A 19,286-nucleotide genomic window follows, 5' to 3' on the forward strand; every position below is an offset into this window, starting at 1 on the left:
AATGACATTTTTCTTCGAAGGCGCAGAGTCGTGTCAACAGGTTGTTTTGTGGTCCATCAATCAAATTTCCTTCGGTGGCTTTAGGAAAACAAGAGTCTTTAAACTTACTAGCTTTTGAGGTTTTGCCTGCATTGAATAGAGGAAAAGAGCAACTGTGGGGAAAGCTTCATTTTTCATCACATGTACGTGGAGTGATTCGTCTCCTGAGATTTTTCTAATGTATCATTTTCTTTTGGTAAAACTCAAAAAGAGTTGGAGCTCTATTTAACTTTGCGATTTCAGGGGTCTGAGAAAATGTGAGAGGAAATGTTAGTGTACTTTTAAAATGTGATCCGGTAAGCAGTTTTCATGAGGTCTACCCAGTTCTCCTTTTTGTTTATTCCAAATAAATTAGGAACAGAGCGCATCACTTCCTGTGTGTCAGAGGATTTGATCCCTCGGTGTTTACGGTCCGTGAGGACATTTTTGCAAGTCGTCCTAACCTCGTGGGAATGTTTGAGTTACATTTTAAAAGTTACGGCTAGAATTTGGTTCCTTTTAGACGTTTAGTTGCGACGGTTGAAGTTAAGGGACCAGAGAATGTTCAATGTCAACGAGTGTCCTCACAAAGATGGAAATATGCGCGTGTGTGTGGGCGTGGGAGGCAGGACTGCAGGAGCTGGTTTCCTTCCAACTAGTGCTTTGACGTGTGTGTGTGTGTGTGTGTGTGTGTGTGTGTGTGTGTGTGTGTGTGTGTGTGTGTGTTTCTGCAGCTCTCCCTGTATCTTGTCCATCTTGACTCGTACAAAAACAAACCTTTAATTTTCTGTTTTCATTTCATCCCGAGTGTTTGTGTGATGTAAATACTAAAAACTGAAGAAAACATGTCTTCTGACTGTTTATTTGAGGAACTTAAAGTCATAAAAATATTATACAGTAGAGATGGATGGTGAAACCTTTGACATGAACATTGCAGAATCTGGATTTACATCTTCCTCTGTTTTATCCTGTTGTCTTGCAGTGGAAACATTATGATATTTATTTTATATTTATTGAATTGAACAGACAGTTAAATGTGCTCTTTTTTTTTCTCTCTCAGTGATTCAGTACACGACAGAGAACAAGGAAACATGTGCCAGGTGAGTGAACGCGTCATGCCGATGCTGCGAATACCCGAAATGTATATTGAGTCTAGCAGCTACTTCGGTCACGATTTGTATAAACCATTAAAATCTCTGCCTAAACAGTCACCAGTTGAGTTGCATTGTGGGTAATGGGGTTGCTAGATTGATGCACGGGCTATAAAAGACCGTATCTCTGGTTCTGCTGCATCGATTCAGATCTTTTTTTGTACATTTACATCCGCGTGTATTTTCTTCTTCTCCTCTCGTAGATTCCAGCACCAGTGCTCCCAGAATGCATTTTGCTCCGACTACGCCACGGGCTACTGCTGCCACTGCCGGCCCGGTTTCTACGGAAACGGACTCCACTGCCTACCTGAGGGTCAGAGCTCAACCGTTACCTGACAAGACATCGACATTACATCGGCGCTTTTAAGTTCAGTTAACATGAGAGTCATTCGTTGTTTAAATATTGAAGTTGTTTGGTGGTGTTATCGCTGTGCCCCTCATCCAGGAGCTCCCCAGCGCGTCAGCGGGAAGGTGAGCGGCACCGTGACGGTGGGATCGACTGCGGTGCAGCTGAACAACATTGATCTTCACGCCTACATCGTGGTGGGAGATGGGAGAGCGTACACCGCCATCAGCGAGGTAGAAGACTGAAAACACGTTCGTCGTATCCGTATCATTTATCTGAGCTGAGATTACATCATTCATCTGACCTCTTGTAACCTCTGCGTTCATTGGTCAGGTACCTGAACCGGTGGGCTGGGCTCTGATGCCGGTCGCACCAATAGGAGAGCTCTTCGGGTGGCTGTTTGCTCTGGAGCTGCCCAACAGCCAGGCAGGATTCAAAATCACAGGTATGTTTTCATCTGTGTTGTTCAGCACGCGGCCTCGAACATCTCCACTCTGGAGCACATCTGGAGAGAGATGAGGGAACTCCTCTACGCCGAGGACATTCTGTGTCCCTGTTTGTGTGTGTGTGTGTGTGTGTGTGTGTGTGTGTGTGTTTTCAGTCTCGCAGCCAGCTGTATTGTCTCCAGGGATGTGATGTGATATCAGGCTCCCACCTCCCCTCTCTAATAGCAAACAGCTGTGTGTGTGTGTGTGTGTGTGTGTGTGTGTGTGAGACCATTGCAGGCATTCCACTTCTTCCTCCGTGTAACTGCTGCACCATTGTGTAATATATTTAAACGGAGATCCAAAGATTTATTTGTTAACTTGCGTTCCCAGGTGCCGAGTTCACTCGTCACGCAGAAGTGCTCTTTTACCCGGGCAACCAGCGCCTGTCAATCACACAGACGGGCCGCGGCCTTGACGACCACAACCACCTCACCGTGGACACCGTAGTTAACGGCTACGTGCCCTTCCTACCACCGGGAGCTGAAGTGACCATGGATCCCTTCAAGGAGACTTACCAGTACTACCACTCTGGTAACCATAACAAGCACACAAGACAAACAGTGTGTGACCTCTTTTGGCCCCTTTTGTCTTAAAATGTCCCCCTCCATCTCTCTGCAGTCGCCACCGCCACCTCCGTGAGGGAGTTTACGGTCATTTCAGCCGATCGAGGCTCAGAGTCCTTCTCCTTCCAGCTGAAGCAGAACATCACCTACCGCGACTGTCGGCACGACAACCGCGCCGCCGCCGCCCCGGAGACGCTGCAGATCACCATGGAGAGGGTGTTCGTGATGTACGTCAAGGAGGAGCGCATCCTCCGATACGCCATCACCAACAAGATCAGCCCAGTCGGAGGTGAGTCGGACACACCGCCTGCAGATATCAGACGGAAGTCAGATGTGGGACACTCAGTGGAAATTACCTTTACTGTGGAAGTGATCAGGGCTGTGATCTCAATGCAACTTCACTTAAAAGAACATGCTTATTATCAGCCAATCTCCTCTTTCTCTTCCTCTAAATTTTAAGGACATCACACTAATAACATGAGTAATAGTACTACTAGTAGTATATAAGTAGTATCTATGGTTTTGCTTGTGAAGTTCAGTCTTATTTAATGATCTAAATGTTGTTTCGGAGGCTGCGCCCATTGGAGTATAAAAATTGCCCTTAAATGGTCATTTGTTTTTCAGCCGCAGGTCATTAAAAACATACACGAGATGGGACCAGCTGTAATACATGACAACCTAAAAACAGCAACGTAGAGTAAAACAGACACCGTAAGAACACAAAGGCTTCAAAGGGTTGCAGCTCAAATGCTGAAAAACTGTTTGTCAGCATTAAAAAAAACTGCTCTCAGATCTGAAATGTTGGACAATATTCACGCTTAAAAAGATACTTTTATTCTCGACTGCCTGGGAGCAACAACATGAGGTTCAGACAGCGCTGGCCCATTATACCGAGAGCTGCTTCAGGCCGACTGCTTAAATCCGTTCCAGACCGTCCCTGTCAGTCTGCAAGTGGGCGATCACACTGGAGGCGTCGAAAACGTGAGGTTTTTCTCCTCCGGAGCCGCAGCTAACGACCAGACCACCTAGTAATTGTTGCAAGGGCCGCCGCAGAAACCGGAGCCTAACCACGGCGCGGAGTCGGACGGGGCTCCGGTTTCGGCGCACAGCTGACGATTATACGCCGAAGCCATGGAGAACAATGTCAAAATGTCTGCAATCACCACAGCTGTTTGTGGGCTCATTGTGTGCATGAGCGCTGCAGACACACTGCGCCGGTGTCGGGGTCGCCCCGGCGACCGCAGTTTGCGCCACGGGCCGGTTTGCACGTTTGACCGCTTTTTCCTTTCGGTCGTGCAGATGATTTGCCGTTTGCGACTCGAGTACGGACGAGTGTAAACACCGTTGTGTTAAAGTGAACTCAGCAATATTTAATGAGATTTTGAGCTCCAAGAAAAACAAATAAATCTCGCCATGTGTGGAGAAAAATGTCCAATTCACTTGATGGGTTTGGTTTTTCACAGGATTTTGTTTTTTTTTTCCCAGAACACGAAACCGAAACCACAAAACTTTGTATTTTGACCAGATCGGTTTGTTTCTGTGGCGATAGACTGTGACAGTCTGTTTAAGAAGTCCCCAAAGAGTGTAATCCGTTGAATCCAGCTGATCTTCCATGACAGATTTCAAAATATGTCAACATCAGTGTTTATTCACTTTTTTTTTTTTTTTTTTTTTTTAACATCTGTTTCTGTTTTGTTTGTGGAACAAGCAGTAAATTAAATTAAATTAAAAAAGCAGCGTATTAAATTCAGCTGGGAGAGAATTTACATATTTGAACCCCTCGTGACCAGTGATTCCCCGCGACACACCGCTTTTTACAAACACGATGATATTCAGCTTTGTTTTTCAGCAAGTTTGAGGACATTTATAGCTTCATTTTAGGCTGGTGGGTCCTAATCAATAGCTGGTTGAGCCACATAGATTTCTAATTAATTCTGTTTCATTAGATGGAAAGATATTTCTCACTTTTGTGCCCTTTATACTTTATTGTTTATTAGTCATTTTGGACAGACAGGAAATATGTGGAAGAGGAGCAGGAATCGAACTGCTGATGGCCAAATTTTATGGGAAATGTGCAGCGAGAGAGAGAAAGCGTCGCACGCGTCGCGCTCTTCTTCTATCAACACGCGGCGGTCACGCTTTCCTCAACCCGCTCCGTCTGATGAAAACCAGACAGGGACAGAGGTAGACGAGAGACCTCGAAAGATGAAGAGAACGAGAACGAGTTTGAGACAGAAAGCCGCTCGTTTTTTGGACCCAGACCAAGTTTCTGTCATTTACAACGTCAACACTGTGATTAAAAAGGTTCTGATGACATATCTCACACATGCACATGCTCGCACACTACGATTCACCCAGGAGAGCAGCTGGAAGAGCTTTCAGGGATCAGAGGTTTTATAAACACAGGTTAAGTGCTGTGTGTGTGTGTGTGTGTGTGTGTGTATGTGTGTGTGTGTATTCAAGGGTCTTACACTTTCTGGGAAATAATATCCCAGCCAATGACAGATTTTGTAGCGGGGGGGGGGGGTTGCTGGGTAGAGTAGCTGCCCGGTGATGTCATGAGAATCAGAGAAGGACTTAAGACATTGACCTGAACTGACACGTTAGCAAGGAGGGAGACGAATGTCCTCGACTCTGGTGCGTGTACCTCACCTCGCCTTATTGTTCGGTGTCGTGCATCGAATCTCGCTTCCCCAAAACATAAGATTGTACAATTACTACAGTTCCCATAATGCAGCAGCTGCAGCATCTCGTACACAGACTGTATATGAACAGTGTTCGCAGCGTCCGGGTTTGAAAGATGAGGCCGATGCGGAAGCGCCTTAGGCTGCAATACCACCGAGCGCCACTAGAGGTCGGTTACAAAAAGCCTCCATAGACCCCCGTTCAACTAGTCTCATAAAATTCTCAGTCAATAGATTTTTTTTTTTCCTTCGAGTTATTTCGGTGTTGTTCGCCCTCATCATTTAAACCCTCAGTTCATAGCACTTTTATTAATTTTTTGCCTCACTCGTGATGACATCGCTACGACTTTTTACGAAGGTCCCTCCGCAGAGAGGACAGACGACTTTGCAAAGTAACTTGTGTGAAATCGGTGGCCCTTTAAACTCACGGCTCTTATTACTCAGGCCGGACAAAACAAAGTGCCGTTTTCAGCCTGATCGCCCACTTTAAGTGCTGCTTTCATTGCTTCAAACGCCAACACGGCGAGTAAAAGTCAGTGATGACAGAAAAATGTGATGTCACTCGAGGGTGGATCATTGGACTTTAAAAGTAGACGGCGTAAAGCCAATTTTTACGTGTGTGGAGGAGTTTAGTAAAAAGCAACAGGTGGGAAACTGCAGTAATCACTTTGATGGTGTATATCGTGTGTGTGTGTGTGTGTGTGTGTGTGTGTGTGTGTGTGTGTGTGTGTTCCTCGCCCTCTCTCTCTCTCTCTCTCTAATTATCCCTCAGTCTTTTCTCCAGTCCGTTTGTATCTCACCCTCTCATCTCCACTTCTTCCCGGCCACATTCAGACTTTGAAGAGTCTCCCTCTCCCTCTCCGATAACGAGCCAAAATTGCTCTCTGGCCTCAGGAGACGAGCTGCATCTGCACGTTTCATTTTGTTCGTGCGTCAAGCGTGTTGTTGTTTACGGTAAAGGTAAAGACAAAAGTCCAACCTGAAACACTTAAAGGTCCCATATTTTACACTTTTTACAATATTTTATTGACAGTCTTGAAATCTAGAAGAAAACATTTTTGTGATTCTTACCGACCAAAAAACATCTTGATACAGTTTTTACATCTCCCGTCTGAAGCTTCTCCAAAGAAAACACGGTTTTGTGTCTTTAAGGCACATCGAGCTCAACGACGCTCTCTTCTGATTGGCCGACACACCGCAGGTTTTCTTCAGTCTCGCTAGCTCGACAACCGAATGACCACTAGTTGTTTTTCTTCGACTCAAAAAGTTGCGCAGTGGGCCGTGCTGACATCAGTGTGAGTTTGTGACATCACAAACCTGAGGAAGTCCAGACTGCCCAGTTGTTCTGTTTAGACACTTTTATAGTATTATTTTAGTAGTATTTTTATAGAACTTGCTTTATAATCAAAAAAGAAATGTGAATTCAAACAATTTAGGACCTTTAAACACCTTAAAAAAAACCATATTGTCATTATTTTGTCGTTGGTTTGCTTTTCTTGTTCTTGTGAAACAATGCAGACGCTGGAACTGTGTTTAAACGTCACACAAATGCCGACGAGGATTTCTACCCAAAGCCGCACTGATTCAAGGTATTTTGTAGAGATATTTAGACGACGTAACAACGAAGGTTTCCGTCAAAAGCGCCGGGTCTCTTCAATGTAACAACAAACGCGACGCCACAATATATCTCAACGTTTTAAGTTGAATGAGACGCTTAATTAGCGGCGGTTCAGTGGTCGAGCCGTCCTGCGCATCATTTAATTCTCAGCATATTTAGATGTATTTCACATTCCTCGCTAGCGATTTCCCATCGTCCCCTTTCCTCCTCCTCTGCTGCTTTTTTTTTTTTTTTTTTTTTCAGATTTTTCACAGTCTGAGGTTTGTTTTGTGAAATTGTCTGATCCATGTGGTGGTTTGGAGGAAAAACCCCGAACTCACATCCGCTCGCTCATCCCTCTGTCTGTCTGTCTCTCTCTCTCTCTCTCTCGTACATGTGTGTCTAACCCCGTCCATATGTCGAATATTGAGAACATGAAGGGAGTCTCGCTGCCTCGGAGGAAACCGTCCTGTGGGAATTTGTCTGGAGTGATTTTGACATGTGCTGCTGGTTAAGCTGTCGCGTAATCACGGCTCTAATCATCGGACTTTTACTGCTGAATAATCCCGATCTCGATGCGTCTCAATTGGGGACACGTGGGGTGTTGCGGTGTGTGAGCAGCGGCGTGGTTCAGTTCTCTTGGTTGCACACACACCTGTAGTCTTGCTCTTTGAGGCTTATTTTCCCCATGAAATCTATTCATATTTGTAGTAATATTTTATAGGAAGTGACTCTTTTATAGAACTGCAGTTTGTCTCCCCGACTTGCAGTTTTTGCCAATTCCTGCTATTTTACAACAAAAATAAAACGCGTCAAAGCTTCCTTGAATGTGAATCACCGTTGTGCCTGCGTCCTTCAGTCATCAACCTCCGTTGTCTTTCATCCCTCGTGTGGTTTTGTAGTCGAGCCTTCAGGCCCGGAGCTGGTCAACCCCTGCTACGCTGGCAACCACGACTGCGACACCACGGCCCAGTGCCTCCCGCTGGACGGACAGGCCTTCCAGTGCCAGTGTGCCACCGGCTACCGAGGAGACGGACGCAACTGTTACGGTATCTGTCTGTCTGTTAATCATCGCAGGCTGTGGCTCTTTATACGGACATGCACATATGCACATGTTGTGATAGTATTCTCTCTGGATGTACCGAGCAGCGTCCTGACAGATTATGTATGATGCAGAGTGCTTTATGGTTCCTCTCCATCTGTCCTCGGTCTAATGGGGCCTCCGTCTCACACTAACACACACACACACACACACACACACACCGACACACACTCTGTGTGAGTTACAGACAGTTCAGGGCAGCGTGTCTGTGTCTCATCAACATCTGTCCATCCAGTGTAGAGAGGTCAAGAAAAGGCTGGATGGAGGGAAGCATCTGTACCGTCTTCTCTTGCCTTCTCCTCTCTTTTGTCTTTTTTTCTCGTCTCGTCTTCTCTTCTTTTGTCTCGTCTTCTCTTCTTTTGTCTCCTCTCCTCTCCTCTCCTCTTTTCTTGTCTTCTCCTCTCCTCTCCTCTCCTCTTCTCTCCATCCTGTCTGTCCCTTCTCGTCTTCGAGGATAATCCTCTCGTTAAAAGAGACTTCCAGGACTTTGAGCTGCTGCGTGGCCTATCATTAGCCCAGCAGCAGGTCTGTCTCTCCTGCTGGCAGCACTAGGAAAGCCCCAGGCTCAGCATCGGTTCCCATGGCCTCGGCCTCGGCCTCTGCGTCTCTCTGCTCAAATAATCTGGTTTTTTTTTTTGCACAATGCATTTAAGAAACACAGCCTCGAACCCAGGTGTGAGGGAGACGTGTTACAGTAACACAAACAAACATGCACACAATGTAGAAGCACCAGTAATGAGCCTTAATTACAGCTTTCATCCTCACATACCCACATGCTACGTGTTGAGAGATTCCTGCTTTGCAGACTTCGGAGCTTTTATAGAAAACCTGTCTCACTTTCTGTCAACGTCTCTCACTGCAGACATAGACGAGTGTGCCGAGGGCACGAGTACATGTGGTGCTCACGCTCAGTGCGCCAACCTGCCCGGGAGCCACCGCTGCCAGTGCCAGAGCGGCTACGAGTTCGGCTACGACGGACGTACCTGCATTGGTGAGTTTTACTCATTTTGGAAACAAACATCAGTACAGATGTTGTGTACAAATACATCCAGTAGTTGTTTGAGATACTGTTTTACTTGCCGTGGCTTCAACTGAAAAGTCAGACTTCATCCAAAGTTCATCCTGAGGGGAACAATGAACGTCCAGACCAAATGTCATCCTCATCCATCCGAATAATTGTTGACGCATTTCACCCAAAAAAAAACAAACAATGTCAGCCTCAGAGTGGTGCCAGAGGAAAACTGAAAAATCAGCAGAATTCGTGCTCTGGAGTCTCGAAAACATTTCATGGCAATCCTTCCACTCGTTATTGAGAAATTCTTGCCTGGAACAAAGTGTTACAGCATTTGCATCCCTGGAGCCCTGCAAGCTTGTGTGCAAAAAAACAATTCAACAACACTGGCCTGATGTAGTTCCCGCTAAGACAAATTCCCCTGAGCTGTGTCACCTGACCTCCGTTTGTGTGTATTAGTCTGCGGACATGGTTCCTTGAAAATGAATAGTAAATGGTTTGCACTTGTGTCGAGCTTTATGACCGGAGCGGTCTCAAAACGCTTCACACTGTTTCCCATTCACACACTTACGGAGCTGCCATGCAAGGTGCTCGCCTTGAGGAGCCAAAATCAGACGAATATTTGGAAGAGACGCCGAGCGTGTTTCTTCCGGGCGCGGCCCGAACATTTCTTCCACAGCGGTAACGCACAGCTGCAAAAAAGCTGGAAAACAACACGGGGGAGAGGGGAGGATGGATGACAAATGTGAGAAGGAGAGGGTGAGATCAGACGGGACGGGGGGTCGAGTGAAAGACTAATGGAGCGATGGCACAATGTGTTTGGTGCACTGGAATGTGTGGAGGAGAGAGGTCCTGCTGGTGTGTGTGTGTGTGAGTGAGTGAGTGAGTGTGTGTGTGTGTGTGTGTGTGTGTGTGTGTGTGTGTGTGTGTGTGTGTGTGTGTCCTCCTTTCACCAGTCAGTGAACTTTTGATGAACTTCCTTTCCACCCTCCCTGCCTCCCTCCTTGACAAATAATGCTTTAATGTAATACTTTACATGAGATAAAACACCTTTAAACTCAATTCTATCCAGCCAGGTGTCATTTTGAAGGTCAGGTAGTACAAATTCCAGTTTTAGTATTTGTGGTTGTTGATTTATTTCTCTCCCCCCCCCGCCCCCCCGGCCTGTTTCCTTAGACATAGACGAGTGCAGCTCCTCTCTGTGTCACATTAACGCCAGATGTCTCAATGAACTGGGATCCTTCCATTGTCAGTGCCAGCCCGGCTTTCACGGAGATGGTTTCTACTGCTCGCAGCACGACGGTCAGTCAGAACGCCTCCACGGTGGTTGCCATGGTGACAAAAGTTGCAGTGTGACTTTTGAGAGTTTTTTTTATTGTGATTGTTGTATTTTTTGCGTTGTTTTAAGAGTTTCTTTGCGTGAAATTGCGGAAATTAGAAAACATTTCAAATTGAAACTTTTTTATTTTTTTTAAGCACTACCTGATAAAGGAATAGATATGTGTATATGTATATTTTGTGAAACCCCTATTTTGTTACAGGACACACAGTGCGTCCAAAGAGCCAGTGTGAGCAGCACAGAGACAGCCTGCAGAGCGGAGTGGACCACGGAGGACGTCCGAGTCTCGGAGCCTTCGTCCCTCAGTGCGACTCTGACGGACGCTACCGACCGCTGCAGGTGAGCACCGACTCGCGGTGAAACGACCGATCACCCGAGGGATGTCCTGATTGTGAAAATGTCTTTTGTAGTGCCACGGCTCCACCGGACACTGTTGGTGTGTGGACAGGAGTGGACAGGAGAGAGCAGGAACCAGGACTCCGCCTGGTACCGCACCCAGAGACTGTGACAGACCAGGTAGGAGCTGTTGTCCCCAAAGTCTTCACGAGAGGATCCGATTAGTGGATAGCGTTTTCATATTTTGTTTATCTTGATCTCCTCAGATGTATTTAAGCTTGTGTTACTAATATAACTTTTATATATTTATTATTATTTCGCTGTAGATGAACCAGAGCGTCCTAAAAGTCAGTGCGAGCAGCACAGAGACGGCGTCCAGACCACCAGTCCAGAGGGATATCCTCTGTTTGGAGCCTTTGTGCCTGAGTGTGATGAAAGCGGACAGTACACACCTTTACAGGTCGGCGGCTGAGTCTTTGAAAGCACCTTTTATACCCTGTAACTTGAAGACAATAACACGTGTTTTATAATTATAAAATCTATTGTGGTCATGAACTGCAGTGCCACAGCTCCACCGGACATTGTTGGTGCGTGGACGGTCGTGGAGAGGAGAGACGGGGGACGAGGACACTGGCTGGTACGACAGCGACCGACTGCAGCAGACCAGGTGAGGTGGAAAATTTTTTTTTTTTGCCCTGCACAATCTATAATCCTGGCATACTGAGGTTTCAGGCAAAAGACGCTGACATTAAAGGGCACGTCGGTCTTTTCGGGCTCCGTCTTCGACCCGGCACAAAGCGTTACCGACACAGTTGTCGTGTTTTGGTCCATCGACCGCCATCTGAGCACCCATTGGTCTTAAAATGAGGTGTGGTCAGGCACATTGCTGTCCAGATGTTCGACTGACCAACAGAAACCTGCCCTCAAGTCAGCAGTGGAGTATTTCACTGGTACTTTAAGAGGGCGTATTATTCAGACAGTAACATGCACCTACGTAGGCGGGCGCACGACGCGTGTTCACTCTGCTCGTCACACACACACACACACACACACACACGCGCGCGCAGGGACACGCAGCAGATTTCAAATCAGTCTGTTCAATCTGAGCACGAGCAGATCTGCTTCGTCTGCAGAGAGAGTTCGGCAAATTACTTGTTATAATAGCAATCAACCAAAGTGAAAACACACCTGGTTTTCAAAGGGAGCGGGGGATTGACACTCTGGCTAATTTCATGTTACACCCACAACACACCTGTCGTTAATTACGGCACTGAGTACCCCCGCTTTGAACCATTGCACTCAGATTACCTGGTGTTAAACCAGCAAAAGTGGATGTGGACGTGCAATAAATGTATATTTAAGCTTGTGTTACTAATATAACTTTTATACATTTATTATTGTTTCTCTGTAGATGAACCAGAGCGTCCTAAAAGTCAGTGCGAGCAGCACAGAGACGGCGTCCAGACCACCAGTCCAGAGGGATATCCTCTGTTTGGAGCCTTTGTGCCTGAGTGTGATGAAAGCGGACAGTACACACCTTTACAGGTCGGCGGCTGAGTCTTTGAAAGCACCTTTTATACCCTGTAACTTGAAGACAATAACACGTGTTTTATAATTATAAAATCTATTGTGGTCATGAACTGCAGTGCCACAGCTCCACCGGACATTGTTGGTGCGTGGACGGTCGTGGAGAGGAGAGACGGGGGACGAGGACACCGGCTGGTACGACACCGACCGACTGCAGCAGACCAGGTGAGGTGGAAAAGTCTTCTCGCTAAATGCAAAGAAAGAAAGAAATCACGCATCGTTCCACCGATAACTTTATTATTGTTGCTCTGCAGATGAACCGCAGCGTCCGAAGACTCACTGTGAGCACCACAGAGACGGCGTCCTGACCTCCAGTCCAGAGGGACTTCCTGTAGTCGGAGCCTACGTCCCTCAGTGCGACGCAGAAGGACAGTACACACCGCTGCAGGTCAGCATCCGATGAGCGAACAGCTCCTTCAGACATCTCATATTGTGTTTGAATTTCATATTAACGTTTTCATGTTTTCAGTGTCACGGCTCCTCTGGACACTGTTGGTGCGTGGACAGTCGGGGACAGGAGAGAGCAGGGACCAGGACATCGCCCGGCGCGCCGCCCAAAGACTGTGACAAACCAGGTGAGGAGGAAAAATATACATATGTAGACAGACTTTTTCCTCCTTTCAGCTTCCCATGAGTGACTTTAAAGTGTTTTGTCATGTGCAGCATGAGCAGGTTTATTATGTCACGACTCTCCAAGGCTGTCTCGTCAAACATACATTGACCTGTGAACCCCCCTAATTCCTCAACCGAACGACACGTCAAACAGCCGGCACGTTTACGCGCACATGTGTGTGTGTGTCTAACCTTGTGAGTGGCGCACTAGTGAGGTCATGGGGTCGCGGCCTTGGAGTGTCTACAAAAAGAGGAGATATCACTGTGAGATGTCAGGGTGGGAGAGCGGAGTGAGTTCAGCTGAAACAATACGAGGAAAAAGAAAGCAAACTTTTTTGTGTCTATATTACAGAATGTTACACATGTAACAGTTTAATCGTCCTAAAAAAAACACTTCCTGAACCTCAGTTTGTGTTGCTGGGCAATATCCATCTTAAACAGGAAGTGAACTGGAAAAACTGTCCAGCAGAGATAAGGTGACAATGATGTTTTTCTTTCTTAAAGTCTGGCCGTGTAAACCACAATCTAAACCTGAAGGCTTAATCAGCAAAGCTATGTATGACCAATTTATCGTATATTTTATATCAAGCCATTCCTGTAGTTACAAACTTGATATGTTTAAAATAACTTTATACACTGAGAAAACATACTGTATTGATTTTTGATGAAGCCCGGTCAATGCAGGATCTTTGGGGCACATATGATTTAAAAATGTTTTGCATTAATATATTGGCTGATATTGTGGAGATATATACAATATATATAACTGCACATATTTTGCAACGATCCCTTCAGTGTGGTTATCAAACATTTTTAACACTTGTGATGGAGGCAGGATATTTTTCAGTTTAATGTCCACGCTGATGTGAACTTTACTTGGAATTTAATAATTAGCAATATATATAGGTTGATAATATCAGATTGGCTCTAATATTTAGTCCATTTTTTTTTTTTAACAAAAGGAGTGTTTAAATCCTATTTGTTATTATACATATAGGTGCTAAAATAATGTGTTATGAATGCCGTCAATCTTTCTCCACCAGAAGAACCAGAGCGTCCGAAGACTCACTGTGAGCACCACAGAGACGGCGTCCAGACCTCCAGTCCAGAGGGACATCCTCTAGTCGGAGCCTTCGTGCCTCAGTGTGACGCTGACGGACAGTACCTACCTCGACAGGTGAAACTCACAAAGTGGCTTCTTGGTTTTTGTCCACTTCCTGTTTTGGTTCTTTGTTCTTCTTCTGAACAGTATTGTCCTCGTGTTCATGTATTCCAGTGCCACGGCTCCACCGGTCACTGTTGGTGTGTGGACAGGAGGAGAGGACAGGAGAGACCAGGAACCAGGACTCCTCCCGGTACACCGTCGGTAGACTGCGACAGACCGGGTGAGACTGCTCTCGTGTGTTTACTCGACCCACAAACCGCCGGGGCTGCGTTTTCTATAAATCCAACTGCTGCAGTGGATATAACGAAGAGGTTTAACACCGCAAGAAGCAGGAGAATGTGAATCATACAATCCGGCTTTCAAACTATTGTTTCCTAAAAAAAAAACAACGTTTCTCCACATGAACCAGAGCGTCCGAAGACTCACTGTGAGCACCACAGAGACGCCGTCCAGACCTCCAGTCCAGAGGGACATCCTCTAGTCGGAGCCTTCGTGCCTCAGTGTGACGCCAACGGACAGTACACATCGCTGCAGGTCAGTACTCGCGAGCAGTGTTGATACGCAGATATTATATGTTGGAAAGTACCTTTAAATAACAACGAATTTTGACGTCATGTATTTTTGCTCCAGTGCCACGGCTCCACCGGACACTGTTGGTGTGTGGACGGGAGTGGACAGGAGAGACCAGGAACCAGGACTCCTCCCGGTACACCGTCGGTAGACTGCGACAGATCTGGTGAGACTTCAAACTGACAAAGAGGAGGAGGAGACGAGACGGGTTGAAATGCCAACGGAGAGTTTTATTTAAAATGAACAAAAGTTAAACTATAGAAGATACACGAGGTGTGAAGATGAGCTGCATCGGTGCACAGTTGCTTCCAGGGCTGCTGTGCTTAACATCACATCAGTGATGGTGGCAGGAAGGGTCGGCCCGATTCTCTCCCTGATAGTAAGAATTTTATTAGTAAAGAAGTTAATGCATTACTGCTGAGAGCTGAAGGAATAGAGGACTCAACAGAACTGGGACTCTTTGTCAGCCTGCTACAGTGATGAAAAGAAACCTGGGGTTGTTCTTGTTGTCCTCTATTAATGATGAATAATATAAAGTTCTTGCCTTATGAAGAGCTTTCTTATATGATATTAGACTCTCCTTCCAGACAGGTGAAATTCTCCTAAATTAGTGGAACTCCATTTCCTTTCCATCTTTCTAGTCGCTGCCTAGCAGAGCGTAGTTCTGAGTTGTACCACAGAGACAACTTCCTCTGGTTCATGACTCTCTTCTTCAGAGGGGCGACATCATCTAGAGTTGTAGCAGAGATGCTGCAGTGTTTTCTACCAGATGATCCACTTGTGTGGGACTAAGATCAACGTAGATGTCTTCCACTGCTTTAACACACGCCATCGAAGAGGATAAACATGTAACTGCTTCCTTAAACTTGGCCACGACATCATCTGACAGACATCTACTGCAGTGGGATTTATTCCCACATGCTGTGTAGTCCATTATTGTAACTTCAGATGTTAATAAGAAGTGGTCCGACAAAACAGGGTTTTGAGGAAATACTATTAAATGTTCAGTTTCCATCCCGTATGACAGAACCAGATGGAGGGTGTGGTTACCATGGTGACAGGGTTTATGTACATTCGGAGAAAAGCCTGTAGAATCTAATAATGAGCTGAAAGTAGAACTGAGGCTGTCGTTGTCCAAGTCAACATGAATGTTAAAGTCTCCCACTATCATCACTTTATCTGAACTCAGCACTAAATCTGATAAAAAGTCAGAGTTCAGTTAGAAACTCTGAATAAGGACCAGGTGGGAGATAAACAACAACAAATAGAATCGGTTTCTGTGCTTTCCAGTTTGGGTGTGAGAGACTAAGAGTCAGACTCTCAAATGAATTATAACTAAGTTTAGGCCTTGGATTAATTGATAAACTTGAGTGGAAGATTGCTGCCACTCCTCCTCCTCGGCCTGAATCTCTAGGAATATAAAAGAAGGAGAGAATATTCCAGCACTATGAAGCCCGTCAACACAAAGCGATGTCTCCCGACCTGACGTCATGACTCGCCTCTGTTTTGCTCGTAACGCCCAAAGTTTCCCCTACCCTAATAAATCGAGTAAATGCGTTTTCCATTCGCACCCAGGCGAACCGCAGCGTCCGAGGACTCCCTGTGAGCACCACCGAGACAGCGTGCAGAGCGCCGGTCCGGAGGGACGTCCTGCAGCCGGAGCCTACGTCCCACAGTGTGATGACGGCGGACAGTACGTCCCGCTGCAGGTCGGCATCACTTCGACACGCTAGTTTGAGTGCGTTTGCAGTCGTAACACCTGCGTGAAACCTTGACTACCGTGTTACCCTTTCAGTGCCACGGCTCCACCGGACACTGTTGGTGTGTGGACGGGAGCGGTCAGGAGAGAGCAGGAACCAGGACTCCTCCCGGTACGACACCCAGGGACTGTGACAGACCAGGTGAGGCTGCTGATCCATCATTTTATGAACACGACATGTCGATCATAGCTGCTGCTTTTGTGGAGGAGTTGTCGTGGGCTGACGGAGGGGGTCGGTGATGGAGCCCAGCCGGGAGGATTCATGGCAGTTTGTATACAGTGTACAGAAAGACTCGTCAATATTTTTCAGATGAACCAGAACGTCCGAAAACTCACTGCGAGCACCACAGAGACGGAGCGCAGGCCCCCGGGTCGCTTGGAGCTTACGTGCCCCAGTGTGACGCCGCTGGACAGTACATATCGCTGCAGGTTGGTCTTTGCCTTCGCTTCACGTTGTGTAACTGGAACAGAAATATAGATATACATGTACTATCTAAAATATCTGTCGTTGCGGTCTCAGTGCCACGGCTCGTCTGGACACTGTTGGTGCGTGGACAGGAGTGGACAGGAGAGACCAGGAACCAGGACTCCTCCCGGTACACCGTCGGTAGACTGCGACAGACCGGGTGAGACTTCTCTCGTGTGTTTACTCTACCCACAAACCGCCAGGGCTGCTGCAGTGGATATAACGAAGAGGTTTAACACCGCAAGAAGCAGCAGGAGAATGTGAATCATACAATCCGGCTTTCAAACTATTGTTTCCTAAAAAAAAAAAAAAAAAAACGTTTCTCCACATGAACCAGAGCGTCCGAAGACTCACTGTGAGCACCACAGAGACGCCGTCCAGACCTCCAGTCCAGACGGACTTCCTCCAGTCGGAGCCTTCGTGCCTCAGTGTGACGCTAACGGACAGTACACATCGCTGCAGGTCAGTACTCGCGAGCAGTGTTGATACGCAGATATTATATGTTGGAAAGTACCTTTAAATAACAACGAATTTTGACGTCATGTATTTTTGCTCCAGTGCCACGGCTCCACCGGACACTGTTGGTGTGTGGACGGGAGTGGACAGGAGAGACCAGGAACCAGGACTCCTCCCGGTACACCGTCGGTAGACTGCGACAGATCTGGTGAGACTGCTATAATTGTAAACAATTATACACGTAAAGAAATAGTTTGACACTTTTGGAGACGTCTGTCCGCTGAATGTAGCGACACAGACAGCAGCCAATGAGATTAACATGAATCTCATCTAACTCGCAGCAAGAAAGTAAATAAGCATATTCCCCCAAAACTTTGAACTATCCCTTTAAGACAGTTAAAAAATACCATAATTACAGTTTGGACAAGTGCTTTAGAACGAGTTAATGAAAATAACAAACGTGAAATTTAACAAATAATATCTGCGTCGACACTGTGAACACACACACACACACACACACACACACACACACACACACACACACACACACACACACACACACACTCCCACTTGAACACACGTCGTTCTATAAATTCAGTGCTTGCTATGAATTCCATTTATGACCAATCCGAACGTCTGAAGCGGTCACTTCGCGGTAAGATGAGCTGCCAGCTGTTGCCAGGCAACCGAACCAAAACAAGGCGGAATTGACAGCACGGTGTTACACCCACCGCACAGACAAACACACACACACACACACACACACACACACACACACACACGTGCGCACGCTGCGTTGCGGACGTGTTTGTAGACGTGTACGTTTGAGGCCATAACCTAATTTCGTCTTTTTGTTTTTATTGGCGACTAACGGTTGATTCGGTTGCTCTGTAACGTTGAATGTTATTTGAGTGGATGTAACCTTATAATTTCCCAGATTACATTTTTTTCACCAAATTTAGAAGTTAATGTGATGCAATCGTCGAACAACCACATGAAACTCTCGCGTATTAGTGAGCCGGTCGAAGTCGCGTCTATATTTATGCGCAGCCCCATAATTAATGCAACTCACTGCCGGCTCAGTAAGACGGTCTGAGGATTGAAATCTCATCAATCTGCTGCTGTTCTCTCAAACCACTCATTTCAGTCGGTCAGTGGTTGAACAGTAAATAGCAGTCAAACCATCATAAGACTGAAGAGCAGCATTTTAATTCTACAGTAAACAATCCAGGATAAACTGGATCAGTTGAGCTTGTTTCTGTTTAACTCCGGGACGGGATCCTCATCTCCGGCTCAGTTTAGAAACTCCGGAGCCTCACATGAGGATTTACACAGAGAGCAGAGCCAGCATAAACATCGGTCGCAGCCTAAAGTGCTTCTGGGTTGAGCTTTACGGCTCTCCTATAAAGTGTTTTTAAAAGGGTTTTAACATAGTAAACATTGTACAGCGAGTGTGTGCAGCTCCATTCATCAAGCGCTCCTCGTCTCACCTTCGCATAAACACCGAAAACATATCTAGTCTAATTGAATAAATACATGCAGCAGAAGAGGAGATTACACGTGCACGTTATATTTAGCCGTAATAACAGCGATGGGTCGGTTCTGCCGTGTCCCCGTTAGTCCCCGTGGAGCCGACCCAGGAGCCGGAGAGCGTGTGCAAGCGGTGGGGGGCCAGTTTGATCAAGCACTACGGTGGCAAACCGGACCCGCAGCAATACGTGCCTCAGTGTGATCGCCACGGACAGTTCAGGTACACACACACACACACACACACACACACACACACACGCACAGGAAAAGCACAATGGGTTTTTAATGACAAGTTTCTTAAATGAGTGAAATGAATTGTGCGCTCTCAGTCCGGTCCAGTGTTACGGGGAGACCACTTACTGCTGGTGTGTGGACCAGGACGGGCGGGAGGTTCCCGGTACCCGATCACATGACGTCGTCAAGCCTGCGTGTAAGAGTCTCTCCACCTGTGATCAACATCTTTAGTCTGTTCGTGTGATGGAAATGATGTGTGAAACTATTTTTT

General features: G+C 46.5%; 1 protein-coding gene across 4 annotated transcripts in view; it reads left to right on the top strand.

The window, feature by feature from the left end:
* Nucleotides 1-19,286, top strand: part of nid2a (nidogen 2a (osteonidogen)) — a 38,314-nt gene that overhangs the window by 11,519 nt on the left and 7,509 nt on the right. For 3 of the 4 annotated variants that reach the window (XM_069166340.1, XM_069166339.1, XM_069166338.1), the window contains exons 9-37: nucleotides 1,079-1,118; nucleotides 1,373-1,482; nucleotides 1,615-1,748; nucleotides 1,849-1,960; nucleotides 2,334-2,534; nucleotides 2,622-2,855; nucleotides 7,750-7,896; nucleotides 8,812-8,940; nucleotides 10,138-10,263; nucleotides 10,503-10,639; nucleotides 10,711-10,816; nucleotides 10,963-11,096; nucleotides 11,198-11,303; nucleotides 12,048-12,181; nucleotides 12,283-12,388; nucleotides 12,478-12,611; nucleotides 12,693-12,798; nucleotides 13,879-14,012; nucleotides 14,112-14,220; nucleotides 14,410-14,534; nucleotides 14,631-14,736; nucleotides 16,146-16,279; nucleotides 16,366-16,471; nucleotides 16,640-16,758; nucleotides 16,850-16,955; nucleotides 17,133-17,257; nucleotides 17,354-17,459; nucleotides 18,872-19,001; nucleotides 19,111-19,211. In XM_069166340.1, the coding sequence (XP_069022441.1) occupies nucleotides 1,079-1,118; nucleotides 1,373-1,482; nucleotides 1,615-1,748; nucleotides 1,849-1,960; nucleotides 2,334-2,534; nucleotides 2,622-2,855; nucleotides 7,750-7,896; nucleotides 8,812-8,940; nucleotides 10,138-10,263; nucleotides 10,503-10,639; nucleotides 10,711-10,816; nucleotides 10,963-11,096; nucleotides 11,198-11,303; nucleotides 12,048-12,181; nucleotides 12,283-12,388; nucleotides 12,478-12,611; nucleotides 12,693-12,798; nucleotides 13,879-14,012; nucleotides 14,112-14,220; nucleotides 14,410-14,534; nucleotides 14,631-14,736; nucleotides 16,146-16,279; nucleotides 16,366-16,471; nucleotides 16,640-16,758; nucleotides 16,850-16,955; nucleotides 17,133-17,257; nucleotides 17,354-17,459; nucleotides 18,872-19,001; nucleotides 19,111-19,211 (3,597 nt within the window). The remainder of the gene's footprint in view (nucleotides 1-1,078; nucleotides 1,119-1,372; nucleotides 1,483-1,614; nucleotides 1,749-1,848; nucleotides 1,961-2,333; nucleotides 2,535-2,621; nucleotides 2,856-7,749; nucleotides 7,897-8,811; nucleotides 8,941-10,137; nucleotides 10,264-10,502; nucleotides 10,640-10,710; nucleotides 10,817-10,962; nucleotides 11,097-11,197; nucleotides 11,304-12,047; nucleotides 12,182-12,282; nucleotides 12,389-12,477; nucleotides 12,612-12,692; nucleotides 12,799-13,878; nucleotides 14,013-14,111; nucleotides 14,221-14,409; nucleotides 14,535-14,630; nucleotides 14,737-16,145; nucleotides 16,280-16,365; nucleotides 16,472-16,639; nucleotides 16,759-16,849; nucleotides 16,956-17,132; nucleotides 17,258-17,353; nucleotides 17,460-18,871; nucleotides 19,002-19,110; nucleotides 19,212-19,286) is intronic. The other variant, XM_069166341.1, reaches the window with a different exon arrangement.

The sequence above is a fragment of the Embiotoca jacksoni genome, unplaced genomic scaffold (genome assembly GCF_022577435.1).
Source record: "Embiotoca jacksoni isolate LCO1_2020_lvr unplaced genomic scaffold, fEmbJac1.0.p SCAF_38, whole genome shotgun sequence".
Classification (NCBI taxonomy): Eukaryota; Metazoa; Chordata; class Actinopteri; family Embiotocidae; genus Embiotoca; species Embiotoca jacksoni.